The sequence below is a fragment of the Chlamydomonas reinhardtii genome, chromosome 2 (genome assembly GCF_000002595.2).
Source record: "Chlamydomonas reinhardtii strain CC-503 cw92 mt+ chromosome 2, whole genome shotgun sequence".
In the NCBI taxonomy this organism is placed as follows: Eukaryota; Viridiplantae; Chlorophyta; class Chlorophyceae; order Chlamydomonadales; family Chlamydomonadaceae; genus Chlamydomonas; species Chlamydomonas reinhardtii.
In genome coordinates, this window is record NC_057005.1 from 3,706,833 (window position 1) to 3,729,834 (window position 23,002).

The 23,002-nt window shown below is 65.9% G+C and overlaps 2 protein-coding genes across 2 annotated transcripts in view; both read left to right on the forward strand.

The window, feature by feature from the left end:
• The first annotated feature begins 173 nt into the window (after positions 1-173).
• On the forward strand, positions 174-7,365 carry CHLRE_02g095200v5 (uncharacterized protein). Its single transcript, XM_001700017.2, has 17 exons — positions 174-581; positions 926-1,096; positions 1,370-1,429; positions 1,804-1,950; positions 2,270-2,492; positions 2,642-2,739; positions 2,922-3,110; positions 3,242-3,337; positions 3,649-3,795; positions 4,025-4,132; positions 4,248-4,385; positions 4,578-4,949; positions 5,074-5,280; positions 5,452-5,597; positions 5,870-5,958; positions 6,086-6,141; positions 6,319-7,365. The coding sequence occupies exons 1-17, from the start codon at positions 501-503 to the stop codon at positions 6,445-6,447; spliced, it is 2,457 nt and encodes an 818-aa protein (XP_001700069.1). The 5' UTR covers positions 174-500; the 3' UTR covers positions 6,448-7,365.
• A 308-nt stretch (positions 7,366-7,673) lies between these two features.
• Positions 7,674-23,002, forward strand: part of CHLRE_02g095250v5 (uncharacterized protein) — a 35,272-nt gene continuing 19,943 nt past the window's right edge. Inside the window, exons 1-19 of the mRNA XM_043059617.1 lie at positions 7,674-7,761; positions 7,878-7,982; positions 8,217-8,274; positions 8,402-12,058; positions 12,213-12,395; positions 12,542-12,686; positions 12,799-12,896; positions 12,988-13,092; positions 13,320-14,388; positions 14,509-15,514; positions 15,618-16,055; positions 16,178-16,764; positions 16,881-16,942; positions 17,056-19,605; positions 19,714-19,943; positions 20,077-20,425; positions 20,599-21,013; positions 21,114-21,314; positions 21,448-22,964. Of these exons, the coding sequence (XP_042927251.1) occupies positions 8,224-8,274; positions 8,402-12,058; positions 12,213-12,395; positions 12,542-12,686; positions 12,799-12,896; positions 12,988-13,092; positions 13,320-14,388; positions 14,509-15,514; positions 15,618-16,055; positions 16,178-16,764; positions 16,881-16,942; positions 17,056-19,605; positions 19,714-19,943; positions 20,077-20,425; positions 20,599-21,013; positions 21,114-21,314; positions 21,448-22,964 (12,663 nt within the window). The 5' untranslated portion in view covers positions 7,674-7,761; positions 7,878-7,982; positions 8,217-8,223. The remainder of the gene's footprint in view (positions 7,762-7,877; positions 7,983-8,216; positions 8,275-8,401; positions 12,059-12,212; positions 12,396-12,541; positions 12,687-12,798; positions 12,897-12,987; positions 13,093-13,319; positions 14,389-14,508; positions 15,515-15,617; positions 16,056-16,177; positions 16,765-16,880; positions 16,943-17,055; positions 19,606-19,713; positions 19,944-20,076; positions 20,426-20,598; positions 21,014-21,113; positions 21,315-21,447; positions 22,965-23,002) is intronic.

Sequence of the window (23,002 nt, forward strand, 5' to 3'; positions counted from 1 at the left end):
GCAAGGACTCACGCAAGGACTGGAGGGGCCACGGCGTGTGGGGGACTAGAGGCGAAAGGGGGCCTGAAGGGGGGCCGAAGCAGCACAGGGTTCGGGCGCCGCGGCTTCAGCAGTAACGCGCGGCCTCGCTTGACAACCGCTGATGCCGGTGAACAACCGCCCTGTAGGTTCTCGGCAAAAGCACAAGGATGCCCTTTGAGGTGCTCTGGCTTTGCCTACCAATTGTTATCAGCAAATTCGCTTGGGCAGCGTGAAACGCCGGATGAAACGCGACCCCCTCCACATGGAATTCGGCAGCAACTATTGTATTGCGCGAATTTGCCTCAAGTGAAGTAATCAAGTTGCTTGCTGACCATGTGATATTAGGAGCCAGACCGAGCGGCCTGAGCGAAACTGACAACCCTGTACCGGTATTCACGGCGCACCTTCTGCATTTGCGGGGCGTATGCATACAGTATAAACGTGCCACGTTTACATAGCAATAAATATTCCAAGCCAACATGCCTGAACGCCTAGCCTCGGATTCCAGCGATAGTGACAATGGAGAGCCCCCGTCCAGTTCAGCTGTGGTGGAGGTGCAGGTCCGTGTGGCGTCGTGATGTGCGAGTTGGAATCTTGCACCTGGCGCTTGGGTGATTGCTGTGCAAGAGGGGCCCACACACCAGGACCCCACACCTTGCATACCACGGGCCCACGCACCGGGGTCGAGAGGAGACCATACTGTCTTGTGTGCGCTGGGCAACCATGTAGAGAGCGTTAAGATGACATATGCATGCTGTGAAAAAAAGCGTGGCATGAAAGCTACCTGGAAGGGCCAGCGCCCGCTGCCAGTCCTTTGGGCCCCGAACCAGGGGCCTCCCCTGCCCCGAACCATTCCAAGCAACGGTATCCAACAAACGCACAGCACTAAAACCGATGCCCGCAGGTACAGCTGTCTCGCTTCCACCTAGAAACACTGGAGGGAAGCGCCACAGGGGACGTGGAGGTGCGGGGTCTGACGCTGGGAGTGGAGAAGCGGGAGCTGCTCACGGATGCCATCCTCTTCCTCAAGTCGGGCGTGCGGTACGGCCTGATAGGTCGGAACGGCACCGGCAAGGTGGGCTTGAAAGCTGCAAACAAGAGCGCGAATCGGTTTGTCGGCTTGAGCTGCGAGCTTGATTGCGAGGCGAATGTTGATGTAGGCAGGGCCCACGGCGGTCAGCACTCAGCACTGATGCATGCAGTGAGAACGGGACCATGGGCAATCCTTTCCACTGGTCGACGCTGGCTGTACCGCATACCAAACAAGCGTTACCGTATCGGATCGACGGCCATACGCGGCGTGTTTCCTAAACTCCCGTGCTCACTGCCGTATTGCCACCATCGACAGAGCACATTGCTGCGTGCCCTGGCCAACAAGGTCATTCCGGGTCTGCCACGTGACATGAAGGTACGCCTGGTACGGCTGGCGGTGTGAAGGCCGGCGAGGGTGTGATGTCTCGCCTGGCGCGCTCAGCACCAGGCCTCAGGGCTTCGGCGTTTTCCCCCGGAACGACCGCGCCTCAAACTCAATACTACTGGCGCAAACGATACTCATTCACGAGCATGACACCGCTACCACGTAGCGCTGCTCGAGGCAAGGCCCAACTGTCTTCACATGACAGGGGCGGTTGGGGTTCGGGTATTCATCCTTACGCGGAGTCGCCCCTCAGCACTTCACACTGCTGCACATCGCGCCTCATGAACGAGGGCCTGGCCGTTCCTACTTGGTATGGCCGTGCTCCACCTACACGGCTACGCACTTAACCCAAACCGTACGTACAGATCGTGTACGTGGAGCAGGAGAACGTGCCCGGCGACGACCGCAGCGCGCTGCAGACGGTGCTGGACGCGGGCAGTGCGCGGGGGCGGCTGGCGGGCCAGATAGCCGAGCTGGAGGCGGCGCTGGACGAGGATCCCGAGGGCGGACAGGTGTGGGAAGGGGAGGTGTGGGTAAGGTGGGTTGGGTGGGTGTGGCGGAGAGGAGGGGGAAGATGCGTGGAGAGTGGTAGGAACAGGAATTGGAGTGGGGGTTCATACAGATGGCGAGGCTGAAGGTGCTGTTGACGGGCCAGTCCCAAGGCCTGCACAGGCACCGAGCGAGGGGTGGGAAGAGGCTGTAAAACAGTTGTCCGAGGTTTTAGGATAGGCCCCGTGGTCGACAGAGAGAGGGGCCTTGGGTGTGTTTGTCGGGGTTGGCTGAACCATTCACACATGCTTCGCCACCGCGTTGGAACCCTTGGCTTTATAGGAGGAGGAGAGCGGAGACGCCAATGACCCAGAGCAGGAGCGGTCCGAGGGAGCCCAGGGAGGCGCGGAGGGCGCGACGGACAGCAGCCATGGCGGCGGCCCGGGTACAACTGGCGAGCCTCGGCCGCCGCCACAGCAGCGGCTGACGCGGCACCAGCGCCGACTGGTGGAGTGCGTGAGGTCCATCTTGGCGTCTCGCGCTGAGGGCACGGCTGTGGAAGCGGGTGAGACACAACTCGTGCTGGCGTTGAGCCGTCAGTCCAGTCTTTCAATGTGGGATAATTTGCAGTCGGGCATAGAGTGACCCGATCCGACAGGAGTACGTGAGTACGTTGCTTGCACCCTTGGCGCGCGGCCGGTCTGGGCCACACAGAGCAGGCGGCGGCGCGGCGCAGTCGCTTGCGCGGCAAGGTGGCGCTGAAGAATGCACTGGCCGCGCGGGAGGCTGCGCGCAAGACCCAAGAGGATGAGGTGCGGTCGCGCGGGACCAGGGCCAGGGCTGTGGGTGCATTGCAGGGTTGGTGCCAGTGCAGCAGTGACCACGGGTCAGAAAGTTGTCTTTTCGGGGGTGAGGAGGCTGTGTGTGGCGGTGTGTGGTTGCCGCTTACCATCTTCTGCTGCTTCTCCTCCGCTGCCCATTGGAACACCTGCAGTTGTCGCTGGACAAGGCTTCCTCGATGGCGCCTCAGCTGCTGGCGGATCTGTATGAGGAGTTGGAGGAGCTGGGCGCCAGCGAGGAGGAGGAACTGGCGGCAGCTGGCGCCGTGCTTGAGGGACTGGGCTTTGGGCTGGAGCAGCGTGACACGCCCACCAAGCAGCTCAGCGGCGGGTGGCGCATGCGGGTGAGCGAGGCGCGCGCTTTGCAGCCTGCGGTGTGCCCGAACGGCTGCTGTTACACTCACAGCAGCTCAGCAGGCCGCTGACGCATGCACCGCGTACGTGCCCCGGCTTGCTTTGGATGTGTGGCGTTCAGGTGGCACTGGGCTGCGCGCTGCTGGCCCGGCCGCACCTGCTGCTGCTGGACGAGCCCACCAACCACCTGGACATTCTGTCCATCCTGTGGCTGCAGGTGGGCCTGTGTGCATTCGCGCCTCGCGCTGCCTTGCTTGCGCTGTTGAGCTTTTCTGACCTGTGCGCGCTATTGCGCAAGCCGTTTCTCACCCGCTCTGACCTCCTCCGCACGCACGTATCAAGTCCCTGCCTTCCAAGGCCCCGACCCGACTCTTACATGCGTGTGCGGTTGCGCAAGCGGGTCTGCATCCGTTCTGACCCCTGAACTTCGTTTCCTCAAATGTCCCAAGCTAATTATCATCCTCCTTTCACGGCTTCGCCTGTCCTTCCTGCCCTTAAACCTTGCGGCGCCCACCCACACATGTACAGAACCGCCTGGCCACTTGCTGCGAGGGGCAGACGCTGGTGCTGGTCAGCCACGACCGGGCGTTCCTCAACGCGGTGACGCAGGAGACCATCATCCTGCGCGACGGCGCCCTGACCTACTTCCCCGGCGCCTACGACGCCTACATGCAGGTGGGGCTAAGACGCTCCATAAGCAGAACGGAGTTGGTGTGTGGTCATGCGATGAGAGCAGGCCTACTGGTCACAGATAGGCAAAGCATGCAATGGTGGACCGCCGTGTAGGAGTGGTATGCTTGGTTGGGCCGCCCTGCATGCGTGGTTCAGGCCAGCGGGCCATGCTTCCAGCCGCCCAGGCGCCCACCCGTGTGGTAGCATGAGCGCGAACCCGCAACCCGCGCAGGCGAAGGCGGAGGCGTCTGTGCACAAGGAGCGACAGTTGGCGGGGCAGGAGCGGCAACGGGCGCACCTCGAGGCCACCATACAGCGCGCCGAGAAGGCGGCACGCGACGTGAGTGGGCGCATTCGTACTGCTGGGTCCTGCATGCTTATGGCAGTGCCCAGCAGTAGCGTCCGGAATATCGCAGGGGCGTGGGATACCGGAGCAATTCCCTTCTCCCCCGCAGGCGGGCGACGACAAGCGGCTGCTGCAGGCTGCCAGCCGCAAGAAGAAGATTGACCGGATTGGATCGGATAAGACCGCCGACGGCAAGAAGTTCAAAGTGTCATACTGGGCCGGCTACCACGATACGCAGCGGCCGCAGGTGAGGACGCACGTGCGCGTGTGCTGCATGCAGGGCCGCAGGGCGCAGGGCTGAAAGTCTGCAAGCCGGCCAAATGTTTTGTTACGGTTACACATCCCCGCCGCGTTGTGCAACATGTGCTCTAAGCACCGCCGTGCGAGCTGCGACCAACGCAAGGAAACATACACGCGCACGGGCACGGCCCCCACACAGGTTGAGTTGGACAGACCCGAGGAGCCCGTGGTGATGCAGCTGCCACCGCCCGAGGCCCTGCGACAGCGCGGCCCCCTGCTACAGCTCCGGGACGTCACCATCGCCTACGGCGGCGGCTCTGCGGCTGTAGCAGCGGCGGAGGCGGCTACAGCCGCTGCCGCTGCGGCGGCAGCTGCCGCGGCAGCGAATCCCGTCACGAGCAGCACGCGTGGTGGCAAGAATGCGGTGACGGCCGGGAAGAAGGCGGCAGCAGAGGCGGCTGCGCAGGCGGCGGCTGCCGCAGAGGCGGTGGCGGCGGAGGCGCGTGCGGCGGCGGGCGTGGTGCTGTCGCACGTGACGTTTGATGTGGAGGCCGGAAGCCGTATTGGCCTGGTGAGCTGGGGCCACAAGGCTGCAGGTCGCGCTGAATGCTCAAGTCCATAACCATATTCCAGTGCTCATTTCATTCTGAAGCCTTTGTCTGACCCTACCTTTAACCTCTCTTAAACGCTGGCAGCTCGGCCTGAACGGCAGTGGCAAGTCCTCGCTGATGCGCGTGCTGGCGGGACAGCTGGCGCCTGCAGCCGGCGAGGTGGTGGCGCCCGCCTCCTCGCGTCTGGTCGTGGCATGCCTGGACCAGCACAGCGGCCGGCGGCTGCTGCAGCAGCACGGCAGCAGCATCAGCACGGACGGCGGGCCGGCCACGCCGTTCTCAGCCGTGCAGGTGGGCGCCGCGCCTGAGCGCTGTGGGTTGCCCTTGCCTTGTCCGCAGGCCCCTTACTTGTGCACCGCCCGTACGTGTATACTCTCTCGCGTACACCCTTTTGATGGCTGACGCTTTGCTTTGCCCCGCATCGCCCGCTCTCCTCGCCTGCCACGCCTGCCTGTGCCGTAGGCTCGCTGCCCCACTCTGCGGCAGCAGGAGGTGTTTGACTACCTTGGCAAGTTCGCGGTGCCGGGGCCGCTGGCCTCCACACCGCTGGCGGCGCTCAGCGGCGGGCAGCGCTGCCGCGTGGCGCTTGCGATGGAGATGCTGGCAAAGTGAGCCTGACCAGCTCGCCGCAGTTCGCATCTGGGCTTGGTTGGGCGAGGGATGTGGGGCGGGGGCGATTGTGGTGGGACTCTGGGGGTGGGCAAGGGCGGCCTGTTAGCGACGACGTGGCTTAGTTGTGGTTGACAACTAGCCTCGGACTACGGGCCCCACGGGCTTGAACAGCATACGTACTGCTGGGGCATGGGCGACGTCTTAATACACCCATGCCTACATGTCAGCCTTTGCCCCCCTCCGTAAATTTACACACGTGGCGCCGCAGGCCGCACGTGCTACTCCTGGACGAGCCCACCAACCACCTGGACCTAATCACGGTGCAGGCGCTGGCGGCCGCCGTGAATGAGTGGGAGGGTGGGTGGCCGCACGCGCGTGTTCGCTCGAGTGGTAATTGACTGGATCCTGCGGGTCTGTGACATGTATGCTCATCAGGACAACGCATTTGTGACAATGTCTGGCTGTCTGTGTCTTTCTTTCTCAGGAGCTATGGTGATCGCCAGCCACGACTTGCAGTTCCTGAAGGACACGTGCAACCAGGTGGGCGCTGCGACGCCCGGTCTGACGGGCAAGGAGGGGTGTGCGGTTGTGCACGGACGATCACTATTATAGGCGATAGCTACCAACTAAGCAGCGATCGGCAGGACCTGCAATGCTTGGCAGTCAGTCATGAGTGTGCGGTGTCCACCGCGCTGACGGTCGTCTGTTCTCACGCAGGTGTGGGTGGTGGAGGATGGCAGCGTAAAGCGGCAGCCGCAGCCGGAGCCGGCGGACGCAGTAGCGGACTTTGCGGCACGGCTTTCGCAGCGGCTTCGGCGGAGGGCTGAGCGCGGCAGGCGGCAGTAGCCGGCGGCGCCATCCGGCAGGATGTGGTGGCAGCGTGCATGGCCCACGCGGTTGAAGCTATCAAACCTTAACGAACCAAACCACATGCTAGCTTCTTGCATGCACGCACGCATATGAATGCGAAGCTGCCAGGCATTATGTATAAGGGGCAACGCATCTAAAGAAAGCATGAACGGTGTTGCAGTTTGGCTAAAGTGCAGTGCCACATGCATGGTAAATGGCAGAACGTGGATGGCTTGGCTGGTCTGGTGTGTGGCTCATACATGGTATGGCAGGGAGCTTCTTTACGTCGTTATGAATGCAACATTGCACAAGGATAGTACGATGAGGGACCACTTCAAATGGAGGATATGCGCGGTGTGGGCGTAGGATGTTATGGCTGAAGCAGGACTGGCAAGCTGCACGTACTAGGCCCAAATTGGGGTGGAGCAGCGTTCGTGCCAGGAGGGTGTGCCACGTCGTGCCTTGCAAAAAGAAACAGGGCACAGCGTGTGTGGACATCTGGTAGGGGCTTGGCCATGACGCCATAGATGGGCATGACAGATGGTGGCTGCATTGACGTGAAGTGGGTGATCTCGGGGTGAACGTCCCGCAGGGGTTGCATCACGGGTCTGGGTCTGCTGGTCTGGCGCAAAATGGGCCTGAGCCCCCCAGGAGGGTAGGAAATCCGAAAAGTTGCCGGTGGCCTCTGGTTACCGGGCTACCCTGCCGAGCCAACTTTGGCTGCGTGCGCGGGGGTTCGAAGCTGGCTGGGGCGGGTCGCCGCGGCAGTCCAGATGCCTGCGCCGAGGGATGGCAGATGCCTGCGCGACCCCGCGCCATCAGCACGAATGCCTGCGCTAGGCATTGCAGATGCCGCGGCGCCCCTGCTAGCACATCCGAGCTGCCTATTGTAGCCACCTAGTTGCTTGGTAAAAATGCCGCAAGAGGGTCTGGAATGGCACGGACCGCCTCCGCCATCCCAGATGCCTGGGCACGGCAGCTAAGATGCCTGGGCAGACCATCCCGGCCAGTCGCGATGCGTGGACATGGCACCCCAAGATGCCTGCGCAGGGCTACCCCAGCACCCTCTGATGCGCGTGCGCGGGGGTCAGGTTGCCTCTGGAACTTAGCTGCCAGACCAGACCCACCCGGCCAGATGCCTGCGCTAGGCAACTTTCCCACCCTCCGGCCCCCCATTGCCCGTGCCCATTGCCCCATCAGGCCTGCTTCCTCCAGGTCTGCGAGGATAGCGTGCGCAAAGACCAACTGCTGCGTACTGCATGCACTGTAAGCAGAAGGCTTATAGGCTCTGTTCACCGCCTCGCAACACCGGTGAGCCTGAATGGACGTCGGAGACATGACTGCTTCCGCACGGCCGCTGCAAGCCCGTTATGCTCTAATACCTGTGTAACAACCCGCTTAAATTATCGATACTAATCCCCGCGCAGAGTCTGCCTGCTGAGCGTGGCGCGCCGAATGCCCGCCAAAATGACTTCCCTCCTGAGCGCGGAGCTGGCGCTTTCCGCCCCGAATTAGCTCTGTTATGAACATAGGTGAGACCAGGTCGGCCACATCCAGATTTCGTTGTCTCGTCACCTGCGGACGTTGCTGTTGCAACATGCCTCCGCTCGTCATGCTTGGACCGACTTGAAACTCTCAAATTAATGAAAGTACTGTAAACTCGCAATCATGTTGCGGAACATGAACTCTTTGCCCCTTGCGGAGGGTTTCTGTCCGGAGCTGTTGTCAGCCGGTCTTCCTTCGCTGTGATGTTTTCGTTGCAGCAGGACGCTCATGGAAAAGCAATTCGGGGAAGCAATTTGGGACGTCCATGAGGCGCTCAAGGTCGGTGCTGGGTATGGGGGCAAAGTGCCCGGGTGGGGGGGGGGGCCCAAGCCGCACCCAGGCCTCCACGGCGTGCATGGCCTACGCCCTCCTTCACCCCCTGCTGTTGTCGCCGCCCCCGCAACAGGACTTTTTGGAGGCCTGCGAGCGCAAGCCAGTGCAGGTGCAGTCCGCCTCGCAGGAGGCCTGCGGTGCATTACTGTGCTTGCGCGCCTTGACAGCCGAGCCGGGCAGCGCCGATGCGGCCGCTAGTCCTGCTGTTGCTGCCAGCGCGGCCAGCAGTGGCTCGCCACTGCCGGAGGAGGGCCTCCAATGCATTTTGGAGGTCATCATCAAACCAGCGGCCGCGCGCGTGCTGGACCCAACACTGCCAGGTGCGGCGGCGGCAGCCGGCACAGCCGACACACGCCGCCGTGCCGCTGCCGTCATGGAGGTGCAGCTGGCCTTTGTGGAGCTGGTGCGCTGGCTGCACCGCTCCTCCCGCGCGCTGGCGGGACACGACGCCATCATGGGCAAGACCATGGCCATCATAGCTCAGCTGGTGGAGTACCCCTACTGGTACGGCCTGGTGGACAAGTCGAACAAGGAGGACTATGAGGCGCGCAAGGCTGCGAAGAAGGAGCTCACCAAACGGCTGGCAGTGCCGCCGCCGGACAAGCACCCTCTGGCGCGCAAGCACAAAACGCTCGTACCCGCCGCCAGCACGGCAGTGCCCAGCGCCAGCGCCGAGGGCACAGCAGGAGCCGCAGCTGGCAGCAGCAGCAGCAGCAGCAACAGGAGCAGCGGGCCAGTCCACTTCTTCCCGTACCTCATGGGCATTTTGATGGCGGTGCCGCGACAGAGCCCCGAGAGCCGCGCCACTGCCGCCTGGCTGGCTGTTGAGCTGCTGCGCTGCGCCGACCCCAAGGTCCAGGCCGCGCTGGCACCACCACCGCCTTCGCTTTCACCTTCCCCCGCATGGGCATTGGTGCCGCCGCCGCCCAGCCTGGGTGACCTGGACTGCTGGGCGCCGATGTGGCGGATGTGGCTCGACCCACATGTGGCCGTGGCTGTGGGCGCCGGCAGCTTCCCGTTGCCGGCCGACCCAGATGGACTACTGTACGGAGGCGAGGTAGCACTGCCGATGAGCGTGTCGGCGAAGCAGGAGGTCACAGTGACGTGGTCGGACGGCACCGAGACGCGCCAGCCAGCGGGGCCCGGCAGGCGCTTGGCGCGCGACGCCCAGCGGCTCGCCTGCTGGGAGGCGCTGGTGCAGGCGGCGCTGGGCGCGGTGCTGCAGGCCTCGCAACCAGCAGGCGTAGACGCTAGCACAGAGGGCATTGCAGAGGCGCCCATCCTGCGGAGCCTGGCGGCAGAGCTCGCCGCGCTGCCAACACCGCCGACCCAGATCGGCGACAGTGCGGCTGCTGCGGCGACATGCAATGACTCTGGTAGCCTGGAGAAGCCGGAGCAAGCGCAGCCTGCAGCCTTGGCCCGGGTTCGCCGGGAGCATGTGCTCTCAGCCCTGGTCTCCTGCCTGCTGCCATTCCTGACGGGACAGCGCCTGGCCGTAGCTGCGCATGTGCTGACGGAGTTGCTGCCCGCAGCCGCGCCGTGGCTTGCGGGGGAGGTGGTGACCCTGTATGGGGAGATAACCGAGGCGGCAGCGGCGGCGCGGGGCCGTGCAGCGTCTGGCGTCAGCGTGCCCATGCCGATGGTGCTGCTGCGCGCTCCGGCCGTTATGCCAGAGGTATCCGCGATGATGGAGCTGTGGGCGGCGCAAGGGGCCCCGTTCCACCACCAGTGGGTGCCGCGACTGCTTACTGCTCTTCTGGGGCCTTTGGCGGCAGCGGATGCGCAGCAGCGCAGCGCAGCAGCGACAGCCCCGGTGCCAGGCGCGCATGCCAGCGTGTATGCGCTGCCGCTGCTGCTGCGGTCCGCGCTGATGAGCCCCGCCATTGCCCTGGGCTGCCTGACGGTGGAGGCTCTGGACGAGCTGTTGCGGCTCTGCAGCACCTGGTCCCCATCTGCCTCAACAGCTGCTGCGGCCACACCTGCAGCAGCCACAGAGAATGTTTGCCCCGCCGCCATGCTGACGGAGCTGCTGTGTGCCATCGCCGCCACAGCCGCGTCTGATTCCGGCCCGCCGGTCCCCAAGGAGCACCGAGCCAAGGCCGTGGCAATCCTGCTGCACGCAGTGTGCGCTACCGCCTCGGACCCAGCCGCCAGCAGTTCCGCTGCCGCGGGCGGCGCCGTGGGCGGCGCCAGCGCAGACGCTGCGGGCAAGCAACAGCTGCTGACGGTGGCGCTGGTCCAGGTGACGGCCGACAGGAGCGCAGTGGAGGAGTGGCAAGGCAGCCTGCTGGCCCCCACCGCACCTGGCCAGCAGTCCCCTGCTAGTGCAGCCACCGCCGCAGAAGAGGTGGCGGCCGTGCTGGCGACTGCGGCCGCCGCCGCGCTGGCTCCCGGCAGCTTTGGGACCTCCAGCATACACGGAGCCGCTGCCGCCGCAGCCGTGACCGGCGAGACCGCGACGCTGCTGTTACGTGCGTCGCGGGCTCTGGCGGCGGGGCCGCTGGCACTGTCTCTGCGCCGCGCCCTGGTCGCGCATAACCAAGCTGTGGCGCTGTCCTCCCTGCAGCACCTGCTAGACGCTGCACTGATGGACCGCGCTAGCATCAGTGCCGCTGCGGTGTCCGACCTCATTGTGCCGCTCATGATGCAGCTGTGCGGCGCCGCCACGTTGCTCCCCTCCGCGGCGGTGGCGGCCTCGCCGCATGTGCCGCTACCTCCTACAGTTCGGACGGCCGTGTTGCGCCTTCTCGCCCCCGAGCAGCTGCCGGCGGTGGTGGCGGCAGGCGCGTCGCTGGGTGGCGTGGAGCTGGAAGGCTGGGTAGCGGCTGTGCTGGCGTCTGCCTTGCCTACCGCCGTGGACGCTGGCGAGCGGTCGCACCTGCCCGTGGGAATGGCGGCGGCTGACTTCTTTGATGCTGTAATCCGCGTCTGCAGCGGCGAGCCAGGTGCTGGCGGGCTGGCTGGCACACGGGCGTCTGCCCTAGGTGCCGCGGCGCATCTGGCGACGATGGCGCGTGTACTCTCGCACTGCCCCAGCCCCTGGAGCCCCTCCACCAGCTCGCAAGCATCGGCTGATGCGAATCAGCATTTGCAAGTGGATACCACCAGCAACGGTGCCGGCAGCAGCTCTCGGTGGAGGTGCCTGGACAGCAGCCTGCCGGCGCTGGTGCGGCTGCGTGCCACGTCGACGTCACGGGACGTCCAGCGCAGCTGCTGTGAGCTGCTAGTGGTGCTGCTGCAGCTGGGCGAGAGCGATCGGCAAGCGCTGATGCGCCCATGGAGCAGCGGGTGGATTCCGCCCACAGCCACTACTGAAGCCGGAGCGAAGTGCGGCCCCAGCAATGGTGCGAACAGCGCAGCAGCCGGCGGCAGCTCTGCTCCCTTCCTGTGTGCCGAGACTGGCCAGCGCAATCGCCAGCTGCCCCCCGTGGTCCGCAGTGAGGATTTCGATCTGGCTCTCGCCACGCTGCAGGCGCAGATGCTACAGCCGTCGGCCACGGCGCCAGCAACCGCTGCCCAGCAGGACGGTACCGCATCGTCGGCACGTGTGCCGTCCGACCTGATTCTCACACCCACCACCCAGCGCAATGTGCAGCTCATCCGGGAGGCCGCGGAGTCGGGCGTTCCTCTGCTGCTGAGCGGCGACACGGGCGTGGGCAAGACCGCCACTGTGGCGCACGTGGCTGCCAGCCTGGGCCGCAAGCTGGTGCGCTTCAACCTCAGCTCAAAGGTGGGTGTCCGCTCATGCGCAGCTCCCAGTGTACCGTGTGAGGGGAGGTTACGCGCGTACGTGCGGCGCGCCTTTGAGCGCGGTTATTCCTTCCTGCCGGTAAAACCGTATTATCTGCACTGTCATCAAATCTTTTGGCGTGTTGTTGTCGCAGGTGACGACGCAAGACCTGATCGCGCGGCCGCTGCTCAAGGCCAAGGCCATCAACAGCGGTGTGCAGGGCGGCGGCCAGGAGGAGGAGCTGGTGATGGAGCTGCAGCCTTTCGCCGCCGCCTTCAGCCAGGGCCACTGGCTGCTGCTTGATGAAGTCAACCTGGCGCCTGACCAAGTGCTGGCGGTGAGTGTGGCGCAACAGGAAATATGGGCGACACATGGCGTGACAGTAATGGAAAGTGCCCGAAGGTCACAACCTTGCGTTCTGCACTTAACACCAGTGGGATTGATGTTGCTTGTAACCGCGCGGTGCCTCCTTCCTGCTCGCAGGCGCTGGAGCTTCCGCTGGACCGCGGCGTGATGGAGGTGGGCAGCGCCTCCGCGGGCGAGGCGGCGCAGGCGGGGGCCGACGCCACCATCGTGCTCCGCCGCCACCCCGACTTCCGCCTCTTCGCAACTCAGAATCCAGGCGCAGGTGGGTGAATAGGGCGACACCCGTACAGCCATGCTCGCTGCCCACTGAAGTAGTGGCCCCGTGCATGGCTTGGCTTCACCTTGTTTCGTGCTTGTGCACGCTCCGGCTGTAGGGCTGTTCAAGGACAAGCGCGAGCAGCTGTCGAGCTCCTTTCTGGGCCGCTTCCAGCCCGTCACGTTCCAGGCTTTGCCCGACGAGGAGTGGCAGACGGTGAGAAAAGCGCCAGATACGCCGCATCTGACCTTCGCTGTTTGCATTAGGAAAACGTTGACCTCTTGCCTTGCACTGGTTGCTGTTGCAGGTGGTGAGCGCCCGCCTGCAGGCTGCGGGCGTGGCACCCGGCCTGAGTGAGGCGTGTGCGGAGGAGATGGTCAAGGTGCACAACACCCTGGCGGAGCTGCACCAGGTGAGCACGCACGCCCGGACCGCGCCAGCCCAGCGCTACTGAGATGTGCTCTCGGACATCTGTCGATTCGTGCGATGAGACCGGGCTCCCATAGCTGTGCTTGCCGCTCGCGACCGTGTCCTGCGACTCACCACTTTGCGCAGCCAATCCGCCTTTCAAGCAATCTTTGCTGCTCGTATGGCTGTTTGAACGCCTGCTCTTTCGCACCTTGCCTGGACGCTCCGCAGGGTGCCAGCGCCTTCGCGAAGACCACCATCCGCGAGCTGCTGAGGTGGACGGACGCGGTCGCGCCGCGCCTGGCCACTGACCCCGCTCCTGGCGGCGCAGCGCTGGCGCAGCTGCTCAGTGAGGCAGCATACGTCGTCTACGTCTCACGTCTGCGCAGCGAGGAGGCGCAGGCGGCGCTGGTGCGGGCGCTGCCGGACGCCGATCACGTCAGCCAGCTGTTCCTTTCGGGCTCGGGTCACGATCTGGAGGTCATCCTGCACGCGCTGTTCGGCAACAGCTGCAACACTACTAGCAACACCCAGCACGGCTCCAGCGAGGCCCAGCCGTCGGAGGAGGAGCACGCGGCGCTGCTCAGCGCTGCGGCCAGCGCTCGGGAAGCGGCTGCGGCGCGGATTGCAGCTGCAGGTGCGGCCGGAGGCGGGGATGACAACTTGCCCAGCCAGCACCAGCAAGCAGGACTGGTGGAGGCGTTGGCGCTGCTGGGGCAGGAGGTAGTGATGGAGGGCGCACTGGTCGCGCACGTGACTGCGCGCACTCTTATGCGAAAGCCAGCCTTCCTGCGTGCATACGGCGCGTACCGTGCCGCTGACCGCCCACTGTGGCAGCAATGGGTGGAGGAGGGAACGGCCGCGGCCGCCGCCAGAGCTGGAGCCCTCGCCCGTTCCAGCGACGCCGACTGCGGCATCAACCAGGCCGCAGTCCTCGCCAGCTTCTTTGACGTGGGGCTAAAGCTATATGCGCGGCAGCTCCGCGGCAAGACGGCGCGGCAGGAGCTTGTTCCGGTGTTCAGTGACGCGCTCGCGTCCGCCTGCAGCGCCGCCTGCCCCCTGGATGTGGCCGAGTCGGGCGTCCCGCCGCTCAGCATCGAGGCGCTGGCGGCCGAGCCAGGCGCGCAGAAGCCCTTCGCTATCACGGCGCGTGTGCTGCGGAACTGGTCGCTCATGCTGCCGGCCTTCGCAGCTGCCGAGCCGCTGCTGGTGACCGGCGCTGACGGTTGCGGCAAGAGTAGCTGCCTGCGGGCGCTGGCGCACCTCACCACGGCACTTCAGTACATCAACCTTACCCCAGGTACGCCCGCTAAGCCGTTTTGCAGGGCAAGCGTCATTGGCGTCCTCCCACGGTGCTTGCGCGTGTACGGACACTTTTTACGTGTTGACAATCCAATCCCCTGCGGTGCCTCGCCCACAGAGTCGGAGCCGAGCGAGCTCATAGGCCAGTACCTGCCGGTAGATGGATCCGCCACCAGCGCTGCCGCTGCAGATGGCAACGGCGGCGGCAGCATCCGCTGGTTCGACGGCGCCGCCACCCGCGCCTGCCGCGACGGCTGCTCGCTGCTGGTGGACAACCTCGGCGCGGCGGAGGCGACCGTACTCGAGCGCCTGAACCCGCTGCTGGAGCGGCCTCCGGTGTTGGTCCTCACCGAGCGCGGCGACGCCGAGCCGCTGGCTGTGCAGCCCGGCTTCCGCTTCATGGCCACACTGACGCCGCCGCCGCAGCGGCACGGCGGTGCCACCGGTGTGGCCGGCGCGGGCGAGGAGCTGTCGCCGGCGCTGGTGAACCGGCTGTCGGTGGTGCACCTGCCGGACGTGATGGACGCGTTCGAGCCGCACTTTGCGACAGAGGTGCAGCAGATCTGTGCGGTGCTGTGCGGCGGCAGCGACGGTGCGCGCTGGAGTGCGGACGGGCCGCAGGCAGACGCGGCGCTGGGTGCCGAGCTGTGCGTGCTGCTTCGTCGCCAGCTGCGCGGCGGCCAGGCGTCCTCGCTTGCGGCTGCGTTGGGTCCTGCGACACTGACCCTGGGCGTACTGGTGCGGCTACTGGACCTGGCGTATGCCTTGACCCTGCGGCATCACGTGTGCTTCGCCCAGGCCCTGTGGCTAGCCTACTCCGCCACTCTGGGCGGTTCCGTGCACTCCACCAATGCCGGCAGCATCTCAGCAAGCGGCGGTATGCAGGCCCCCGACGCGGTGACGGCCGCTGTGCGCGAGCTGCTGCTGTCCAAGGTGCCGGCTGACGAGCGCCACCTGCTGGACCCGGGCATGCTGTTGTTTGGCATGGCCTCGGAGGCAGCAGTGGCCACGGCAGGCGCCGCTGGCGCGACGGCCGCGGCGGAGCCGCTGGTGCTGCACCACCACGTCCTGACTCCATCGCGCTGCGCGCACGCCGCGGCGCTGGGTGACATGCCTGGAGGCAGGCCAGGCGGTGCTGCTGGAGGGCCCTGCTGCTGTGGGCAAGACATCGCTTGTGGCGGAGTTAGCTCGGGCGCGCGGCAAAATGGTCTTCCGCGTCAACAACAGCGAGAGCACCAGCGTGCAGGACTACTTGGGCACATTCCTTCCCAGCTCCGGAGGTGGTGAAGAGGGCGCTAGCAGCAGCTGCACGTTCCGCGAGGGCCCACTGCTGCAGGCGCTGCGTCAGGGCGCCTGGTTCCTGGCTGACGAGCTGAACCTGGCTCAGGCAGGCGTGCTGAGCCTGCTGGCGCCCCTGCTGGAGGGGCTGGGCTTCGTGCAGGTGCCCGGAACGGACCGCGTGGTGGCGGCGGCGCCGGGCTTCTGCTTCGTGGCCACCCAAAATGCGGCACACGGCGGCTATACAGGCCGCCAGCCGCTGCCTTCCGCGCTGCGCAGCCGCATGGTGGAGGTGCAGGTGCCCGACTTTGCGAGAGAGGAGCTGCCGGAGATCATCCTGCGGCGCAGCGAGTTGCTGGCGACTACAGCTGGCGGCGGGTGCAACAGGTGCGTTCATCTATCGTTAGACTATCCTGCATACGGTACTGTTCGTATCAACCGCCCCTTAGGTGTGAAGCCGTCTGACGTCTGACTGTTTGTCATGCTGCTGTTCGCTCCCGACTCCGCAGGCGCCTGACGCCGGCTGAGGCATCCCAACTGGCCGAGCTGTACTTCGCGCTGCGCGACACGCCGCATCGCATCACCATGCGTGAGCTGATCAAGATCCAGCGCCGCGCAGAGCGGGCTGGTGCGCCGCTCTCCGCCGCTGCCGCCAGCCTGTTGACCAGCCGCGTGCCGCATGGCTCCGTCCCCGCAGCGACCCTGCACAAGCTTCTGACGGGCATTACCGGCTGGCAGGGCCTTGCGGAGAGGCTGCAGCAGCTGTCCTACACGATGGAGCAGCGGGGCCCGGACGTGGTGCTCAGTGACGGCCTTATCTCGTTGACCGTGCCGGGCGCGGACCTCAGCCGCAGCGCGCTGAAGGCGGCCATTGCAGCCGCTGCGCCCACTGCGTTGGCAGGCGGCAGCAGCGGGGCGGTGGTCAGCAGCATTCCCGCCACCTTCATGCGGCACCTAGTCCAGCTGGGGCTGGCGGCGGCGTGCGGCGAACCGGTGCTGCTGTCAGGGCCAACCAGCTGCAAGTCGGAGCTGGTGGCGGCGTGGTGCGACATCATCGGCCGCGGCGAGGAGCTGCTTGTGGAGCACCTCACTGCAGGTGGGTGTGCCTGCTGCAGGGCCCTGCTCGCATGTGGATTCGGAGGGTCATGGCGCCGTCTGAACGGTTGACAACTATGTAACGGCTATCTGCCCCTACCTGTCCCTGCCTTGCAGACACGGACGCCTCTGACCTCGTGGGACAGCTACAGCCCTTCTCAACCGCCGAGCTCATCAAGGTGCGCTTCTGTATCTATTTTTTCTGGTCATCTGTTTCCTGTCACAGTGATAGCACCACGGCTAGCCACATACGGCACTAAGGCGCCTTAACGCCATCTCCGCACACCCGCAGGAGCTACCGGTTGTGGCCCACAATGCGCTGCTGCGCTCCACGGCGCTGCTGCGCCCGTCTGGCAATATTAGCGACGGGGTGCGTGAGGATCTGACAGAGCTGCAGCAGCACATCAGCCAGCACCTGCGCCCTGCCACCGAGCAGTGTGGGAAGCAGCTGGCCGAGTGGCTGCGCAAGCTATCGCAGTCGTCGCTTAGGCGCGACCGCGCTCAGCCTGGCAGCGATACGACTGCAGATGGCGCAGCGCCGAAGGAGGCCGGGCGCAGCCGGCGCAGCTCGAGCGTTGCTGACTCAGAGAGCCAGAGCACGAGCGGAGCCAGCACTCCCCTGCGCCAGGCACACGGTAGCGGCGCAGCTGCTGCCGCCATGCCTGTGACTCTGCTCACTGCGGATGCGCTGGCGGCAGCCAAGGCGCGCCTGGCTGCCGAGGCGCCCGAGCTGGCGGTGCAGGCGTCAGCCTATGACAAGGACACAGCAGCCGGCGGCAACGCGGCGCCCAAGTCAATTAGCAGCTCGGGGCCCGTGTCTCCGCAGCAGGGCGGGGACGGCTGGGTAAAGCTGGGCCACGAGGGCAGCAGCGATGACGAGGCTGACCTGGACAAGTGGTTTCGCGGGCGCCAGCACCCGGCAGCGGCAGCGGCGGGTGCTGCTACGGATTGCCAGCGCAGGAGTTCAAGCGGCGGCAGTAGCAGCAGTAGCAGTAGCGGTGCCAGCAGCTGGGCGGAGGACGATGAAGACAGCGGCGTGCAGCGGCGAGTAAACTTGGAAGACCTGGAGGCAATGAGCGACGACAGCGACTATGCTGCGAGTGACGGACAGCCCCAGGCCCCTGGCCAATGTCAGCCTGGCGCTGTACCACAAGGCGGAAGCGGCAGCTCAGAGGACGGCAATGACAGCGACAGCGGCAGTGACAGCGTCAGCCGGATCAACAGCATCAGCGCAACCGCCGTCATTGTGGGCGAGGACAGCTCCTCAGATGACTACGAGCTCCCGACGCCGCCCGAGCGGGAGCCGGAGGCAGCTGCTGGCCCGCTACCGTCAGACCCTGCACCAGCTGCGGATACTGCAGCAGAGCCAGAGACGGCGCCGGCGGCAGCAGGGCCTGTATCAGACACGGACGCACCCGAAGACCAGCCGTCCGCAGTGCAGATCCTGGCGAAGCAGCTGGCTCAGCTCGAGGGTGGGGCCCTGTTCTGCCACCAGGACCGCCGGAGCCCCCGCGCCGCTGCTGAGCCCTTCAAGGTGCCTGATGAGCTGCAGCGGGCCGTGGGCGCAGTCCTGGTGCTGTTGCAGCGCGTGGCAGATGCGCTGCCGCAGCCGGATGCAGAGCTACTAGGCATGCTGCGGCGCCTGCAGGCGGCTTGGGAGATGGTGCAGGGCGCAATCGCCGCCGCTAACGCAGCAGTCGCAGCGGCGCGCCTCGCCGGCGGCCGCGGTGATGGCGGCGGCAACATGGCGGCCACAGTGCTGGCGCGGCCCATCTTCCTGTTCAAGGACGGCTCGGTGACCAAGGGCGTGCAGTTGGGCCGGCCGCTGCTGCTGGAGGACTATGACGCGCCCAGCCCGGCCGTCACGGAGCGCATCAACCCGCTGCTAGAGACGGAGCCCACGCTGACGGTGTCGGAGGACGTGACCGCGGACGCGGGGGGGCGCCCCGTCGCCGTGACGGCCAGCACCCAGGTCTTCGCCACCATGCACACCAGCAGCGGCGGCGGCAGCCGTGGTGGCAAGATCAGCCCCGCCACGCGCTCGCGTTTTACAGAGGTGGTGGTGTCGCCGTACGAGGACGCCGAGCTGCGCATGTTGGTGGAGCGGCGGTTCCACGCCACCGGGAGCAGCCGAGGCGTGGACGCGGCGCTGGCGGTCCCCGTGGCGGAGATGATGTTTGAGGTGCGGCAGGTGATGAAGGGCAGCCGCTGGGCCCGCCGCGGCAGCGACCTGCGCGCGCTGCTGAGCTGGGCGGAGCTGGCTGCGCAGCTAGTCGGCACGCCGCGCGCTGCCGTGGCGGCTGCTAGCACGTCCGGCAGCGGCAGGGCCAGAGCTGCCTCCCGGCAGCCGCAGCCTGGCGGCAACAGCTACGAGCTGGCGGTGCTGTGGGCCGCCCGCTTCTCCTACCTAGAGCACCTGACGGACCTGGCTGACGTGGCAGAGGTGCTCAAGGCCTGGTGGGCGCGCAAGCAGCAGGCCCACGCAATACCCGCGGTTTACATGGCCGTGGCAGAGCCGCCGCCGCACCTGTCGGACCTGGCGGCGGCGGAGTACGAGAGCCCAATCCTGCTCACGCGCGACCCGCTCCAGCCCGCGGCGAAGAGGCTGCAGTTGGCCTACACCGGCCTCAGCGTGCCGCTGCCGTCTGCATCCGAGGAGCCGGCGTCCAATGGAGCCGTAGCGCCGCCGCAGTCGCAGGAGGAGGTGGCGGCGCGGCTGCGGCTGACGACTACGCCCTCGCTGCTGCTCAACCTGGCCAGCGTTTTTGCGGCGCTGATGTCTGGCGCGCCGCTCCTCATGGAGGGGCCGCCCGGCATTGGCAAGACCGCCATCATCGAGCAGGTGCGCAGTTTCAGAAACCCGCATTGCTTGTTACGCGACTAGTCCAACCGCTTTTTGTACGTGATGCCTGCAACCTGTACTGACCCTTCACTTTGTCAATTGTTGTAGGTGGCTTTCCTGGTGGGCGTGCGCTGTGAGCGCATCAACCTGAGCGCCAGCACCACGCTGCAACAGCTGCTGGGCGGCTTCACGCCGCGGATGCAGGGTGGCGTGCGCGTGTTCAGCTGGCAGGACGGCAAGCTGCTGCAGGCGCTGCGCCGCGGCGACTGGCTGCTGCTGGATGAGCTGAACCTGGCACCGCCCGAGGTGCTGGACGGCGTGGCGCCGCTGCTGCACAGGTGCGGCATCTCTGCGCCATTCGTGTGACAGGCAGGGTCGCTGTAGACAGCTTGGAGGCTGAGCGTGAGATTCTGGAGTCTTCACATACCTGCTGGTGAAAGAAACGGGCTTGGCTCTTTACCCTACGTGCAGGGACGCCTCGGACTTTGTGGTTCCGGTGACTGGCGAGCGCGTGCCGGTGCCGCCCGGCCTGCGCGTGTTCGCCACCATCAACCCGGCCTCCATCGGCGGAGGCCGCAACCAGCTGCCGCGCTCCATCTCGGGCTTGCTGACGCGCGTGCGGCTGGCGGCGCCCTCCGACTCAGAGCTGAGCGCCATCACGCTGGCGGTGTTCGCGGGCTGCATCGGGGGCGGCCTCATCCGCACCGACCACGTGGCCGCGGTGTTCCGGGTGCACCAGGAGGTGGTGAGGGCCATGGCGGAGCGCAGCCTGGGCCGCGGCGGCGGCGTGCACCCCTTCAACCTGCGCGACATCATCAAGGTGTGCCATGGCATAGACGGGCGTTTGCTAGGTTGGCCGCGCCCTTACTGATTTCACTGCAGGAAGCAAACCTTAGAGCTCCGCCTTTGCCTCATAACACTGCGCCAATGTGGTCTATCTCTAACCCTCGGCCTCCCCAACGTGGTCCACCTCTGCCGCTGCTCCTGGTGCAGACGAGGGATGTACTGGTCCGCATCATGCGAGATCAGGAGGCGCACTACGGCTTGCGGCTGGGAGCGCAGGCGCCGCAGCAACGCAGCAGTGCGGGCGGCGAGAACGATGCCAGTGCAGGTGATGACGACGCTGCCCCATCAGCAGCGCCTGATGAGTTGCTGGACGTGGAGGGCGTCAAGACAGCCACGTTGCGCAGGGTGCTAGACATCGTGTATGCCTCGGCCTTCCCGGAGCTTGCGGACCAGCAGCGTGTGCGGGACCTAATTGCGCAGCACTTCAGTTACGGCATGGCCAGCAGCAGTAAGACGGGGCAGTTCCCAGTCTCCACGACCGGCAACCATAGCGAGGAGCCGCCGGCCATCGACACCAGCGTGCCAGGCGTTGTGCGCATGGGCAGCATCTACATGGAGCGTGGTGAGGCCTCTTTGGGTTATCGGCACAGTATGCATGGCTATCTACCTGACCAACATCCATTGTGCCTTTTGCGTGACGCCTCTAAATCTCACCCGTACAGGCGACGAAGCCAGCTCCACGACGCCGCTGGTGCACACACCTGGCACCCTGCAGCGGCTGGAGATGCTGGCGGCCGCCACCCGCAGCGGCCGCACGGTCTGCCTGGAGGGCGACACCGCCAGCGGCAAGACATCGCTGGTGGCGGAGCTGGCGCGGCTGGCGGGCATGCGGCTGCGAATCGTGCCCATGACCGCGGAGTCGGGTGTGTAGCTCGGGGAGAGGCGCTTCCCTTTGCATGGAAGGGCTTGCCTGCATGGCTTTGATACGTGTACGATGGCCTCAGATTGCAGTGCTTGCGCAGATTGTCGCTGTGCGCTTTGCATGCCTGGTTGCAGATGTGGCGGACCTCATCGGTAGCTGGCTGCCTGCGCGCGAGGGAGCGTGCGAGGCGGAGGATGGCGCGCTTGCGGGCGTGACGTCTCTGGCGGCTGGACTGGTGCGGCTGGCGCTAGCGGACGTGCTGCCGGCGCTCACGGCAGCCACTGCAAATGCCGTTGCCGCTGGAGAGAACCCAGACACGGTCCACAGCACACGCGTGCAGCATCTTGCCAGCCTGCGAGAGCAGCTTCTGGTCCCACTGGGACTGCTGTTGGCGGACCCCATAGTTGTGGAGGCCCTGGCGGCAGAGCCGAACGAGCAGCCACAGCAGCCACGGCCACAGCACCCAGCAGCAGCCCGCAGCGCCTCAGCATCACCTGATGCGGCCGGGCTGCAGCGGTTGCTGAGCAACTGCCACGATTTGCTTGAGGCCGCAATTGAGGTCCGGCACTGCCCTGAGACGCTACCCATCGCCAGCAGCCTAGCCACCAGCCTAAGCCGTCTGAGCAATAAGCTACTCAAGTGCGACCGTTGCGTTGCGGAGCTGCGTCAAGCGGAGAGGGGGGCTGAGGCGTCTGCGGCCTCGCCCTCTGGCGGCGTTGGCCGGCGGCAGCACGCGGGCGGCATGGCGTTCCGCTGGGTGGATGCGTCACTGGTGCAGGCGCTCAAGAGCGGGGAGTGGGTGCTGCTGGACAACCTAAACAGCGCGCCGCCGGAGCTGGTGGAGCGACTGAACAGCCTGCTGGAGGACAGCCCCTCGCTCAACGTGTACGAGCACGCCGACGGCGAGGTGTTCTCCGCAGCTGCCGGCACCATCCACCCGCGCTTCCGGCTCTTCACAACCGTGAACCCGCGGCGGCCGCTGTCGCACAAGCTCTCCAGCGCGCTCTACAACCGTGTCATCCGCATCTGCCTAGCGCCGCTGGACGCCGGCCTCACACCCGCCAACGCCGGCAGTCACGAGCTGACGGCGCTGCTGCGCGGCCGCTTCGCCGGTCTGCCGGGCGGCGCGGAGCTGGCGGAGCTGAGCGTGCGCTACCATGCCGCCATGCTGGCGCTGGTGGGCACGGGCGCGGTGCAGGTACTGCAGGACTTTCGCCTCACGCCGCGCAACCTGCTCCAGGCGGCTGGGCCCGTGGCCGCGCGCTGCGCTAGCATCGGCAGCCCTGTGCCGCCCGCAACCAGTCCGGGGTCGGCTCCAGCAGCCAGCGGCGCTGCCCCGCATGCCAACCCGGTGCAGTCGCTGGTCGTGGGCTTGACGCGCAGCTACACCAGCTCCATCAGCTGTCTGACGCAGCGCGGCGTGGCGCTGCAGGCATTGGCGGGCGCCCTGCAGCATCCGTCGCTGCGAAAGCCGCTGTACGAGGTCCCAACTGCGCCTGCCGCTGACAGTGGCACGGCCTCGGCGCTAGAAGCAGACGTGCATCGCGTGTCGGACGCTGTGGCTAAGCTGCAGCAGCGGGCGGCGGCGATGCTGTGGTCACTGCTTCAGCGGCTGGAGGGCGTGCCAAGTATGGCGGCGCTTGCTATCATGGTGAGTGGGTGTGTACAATCATGACTGGATGGCTCTGC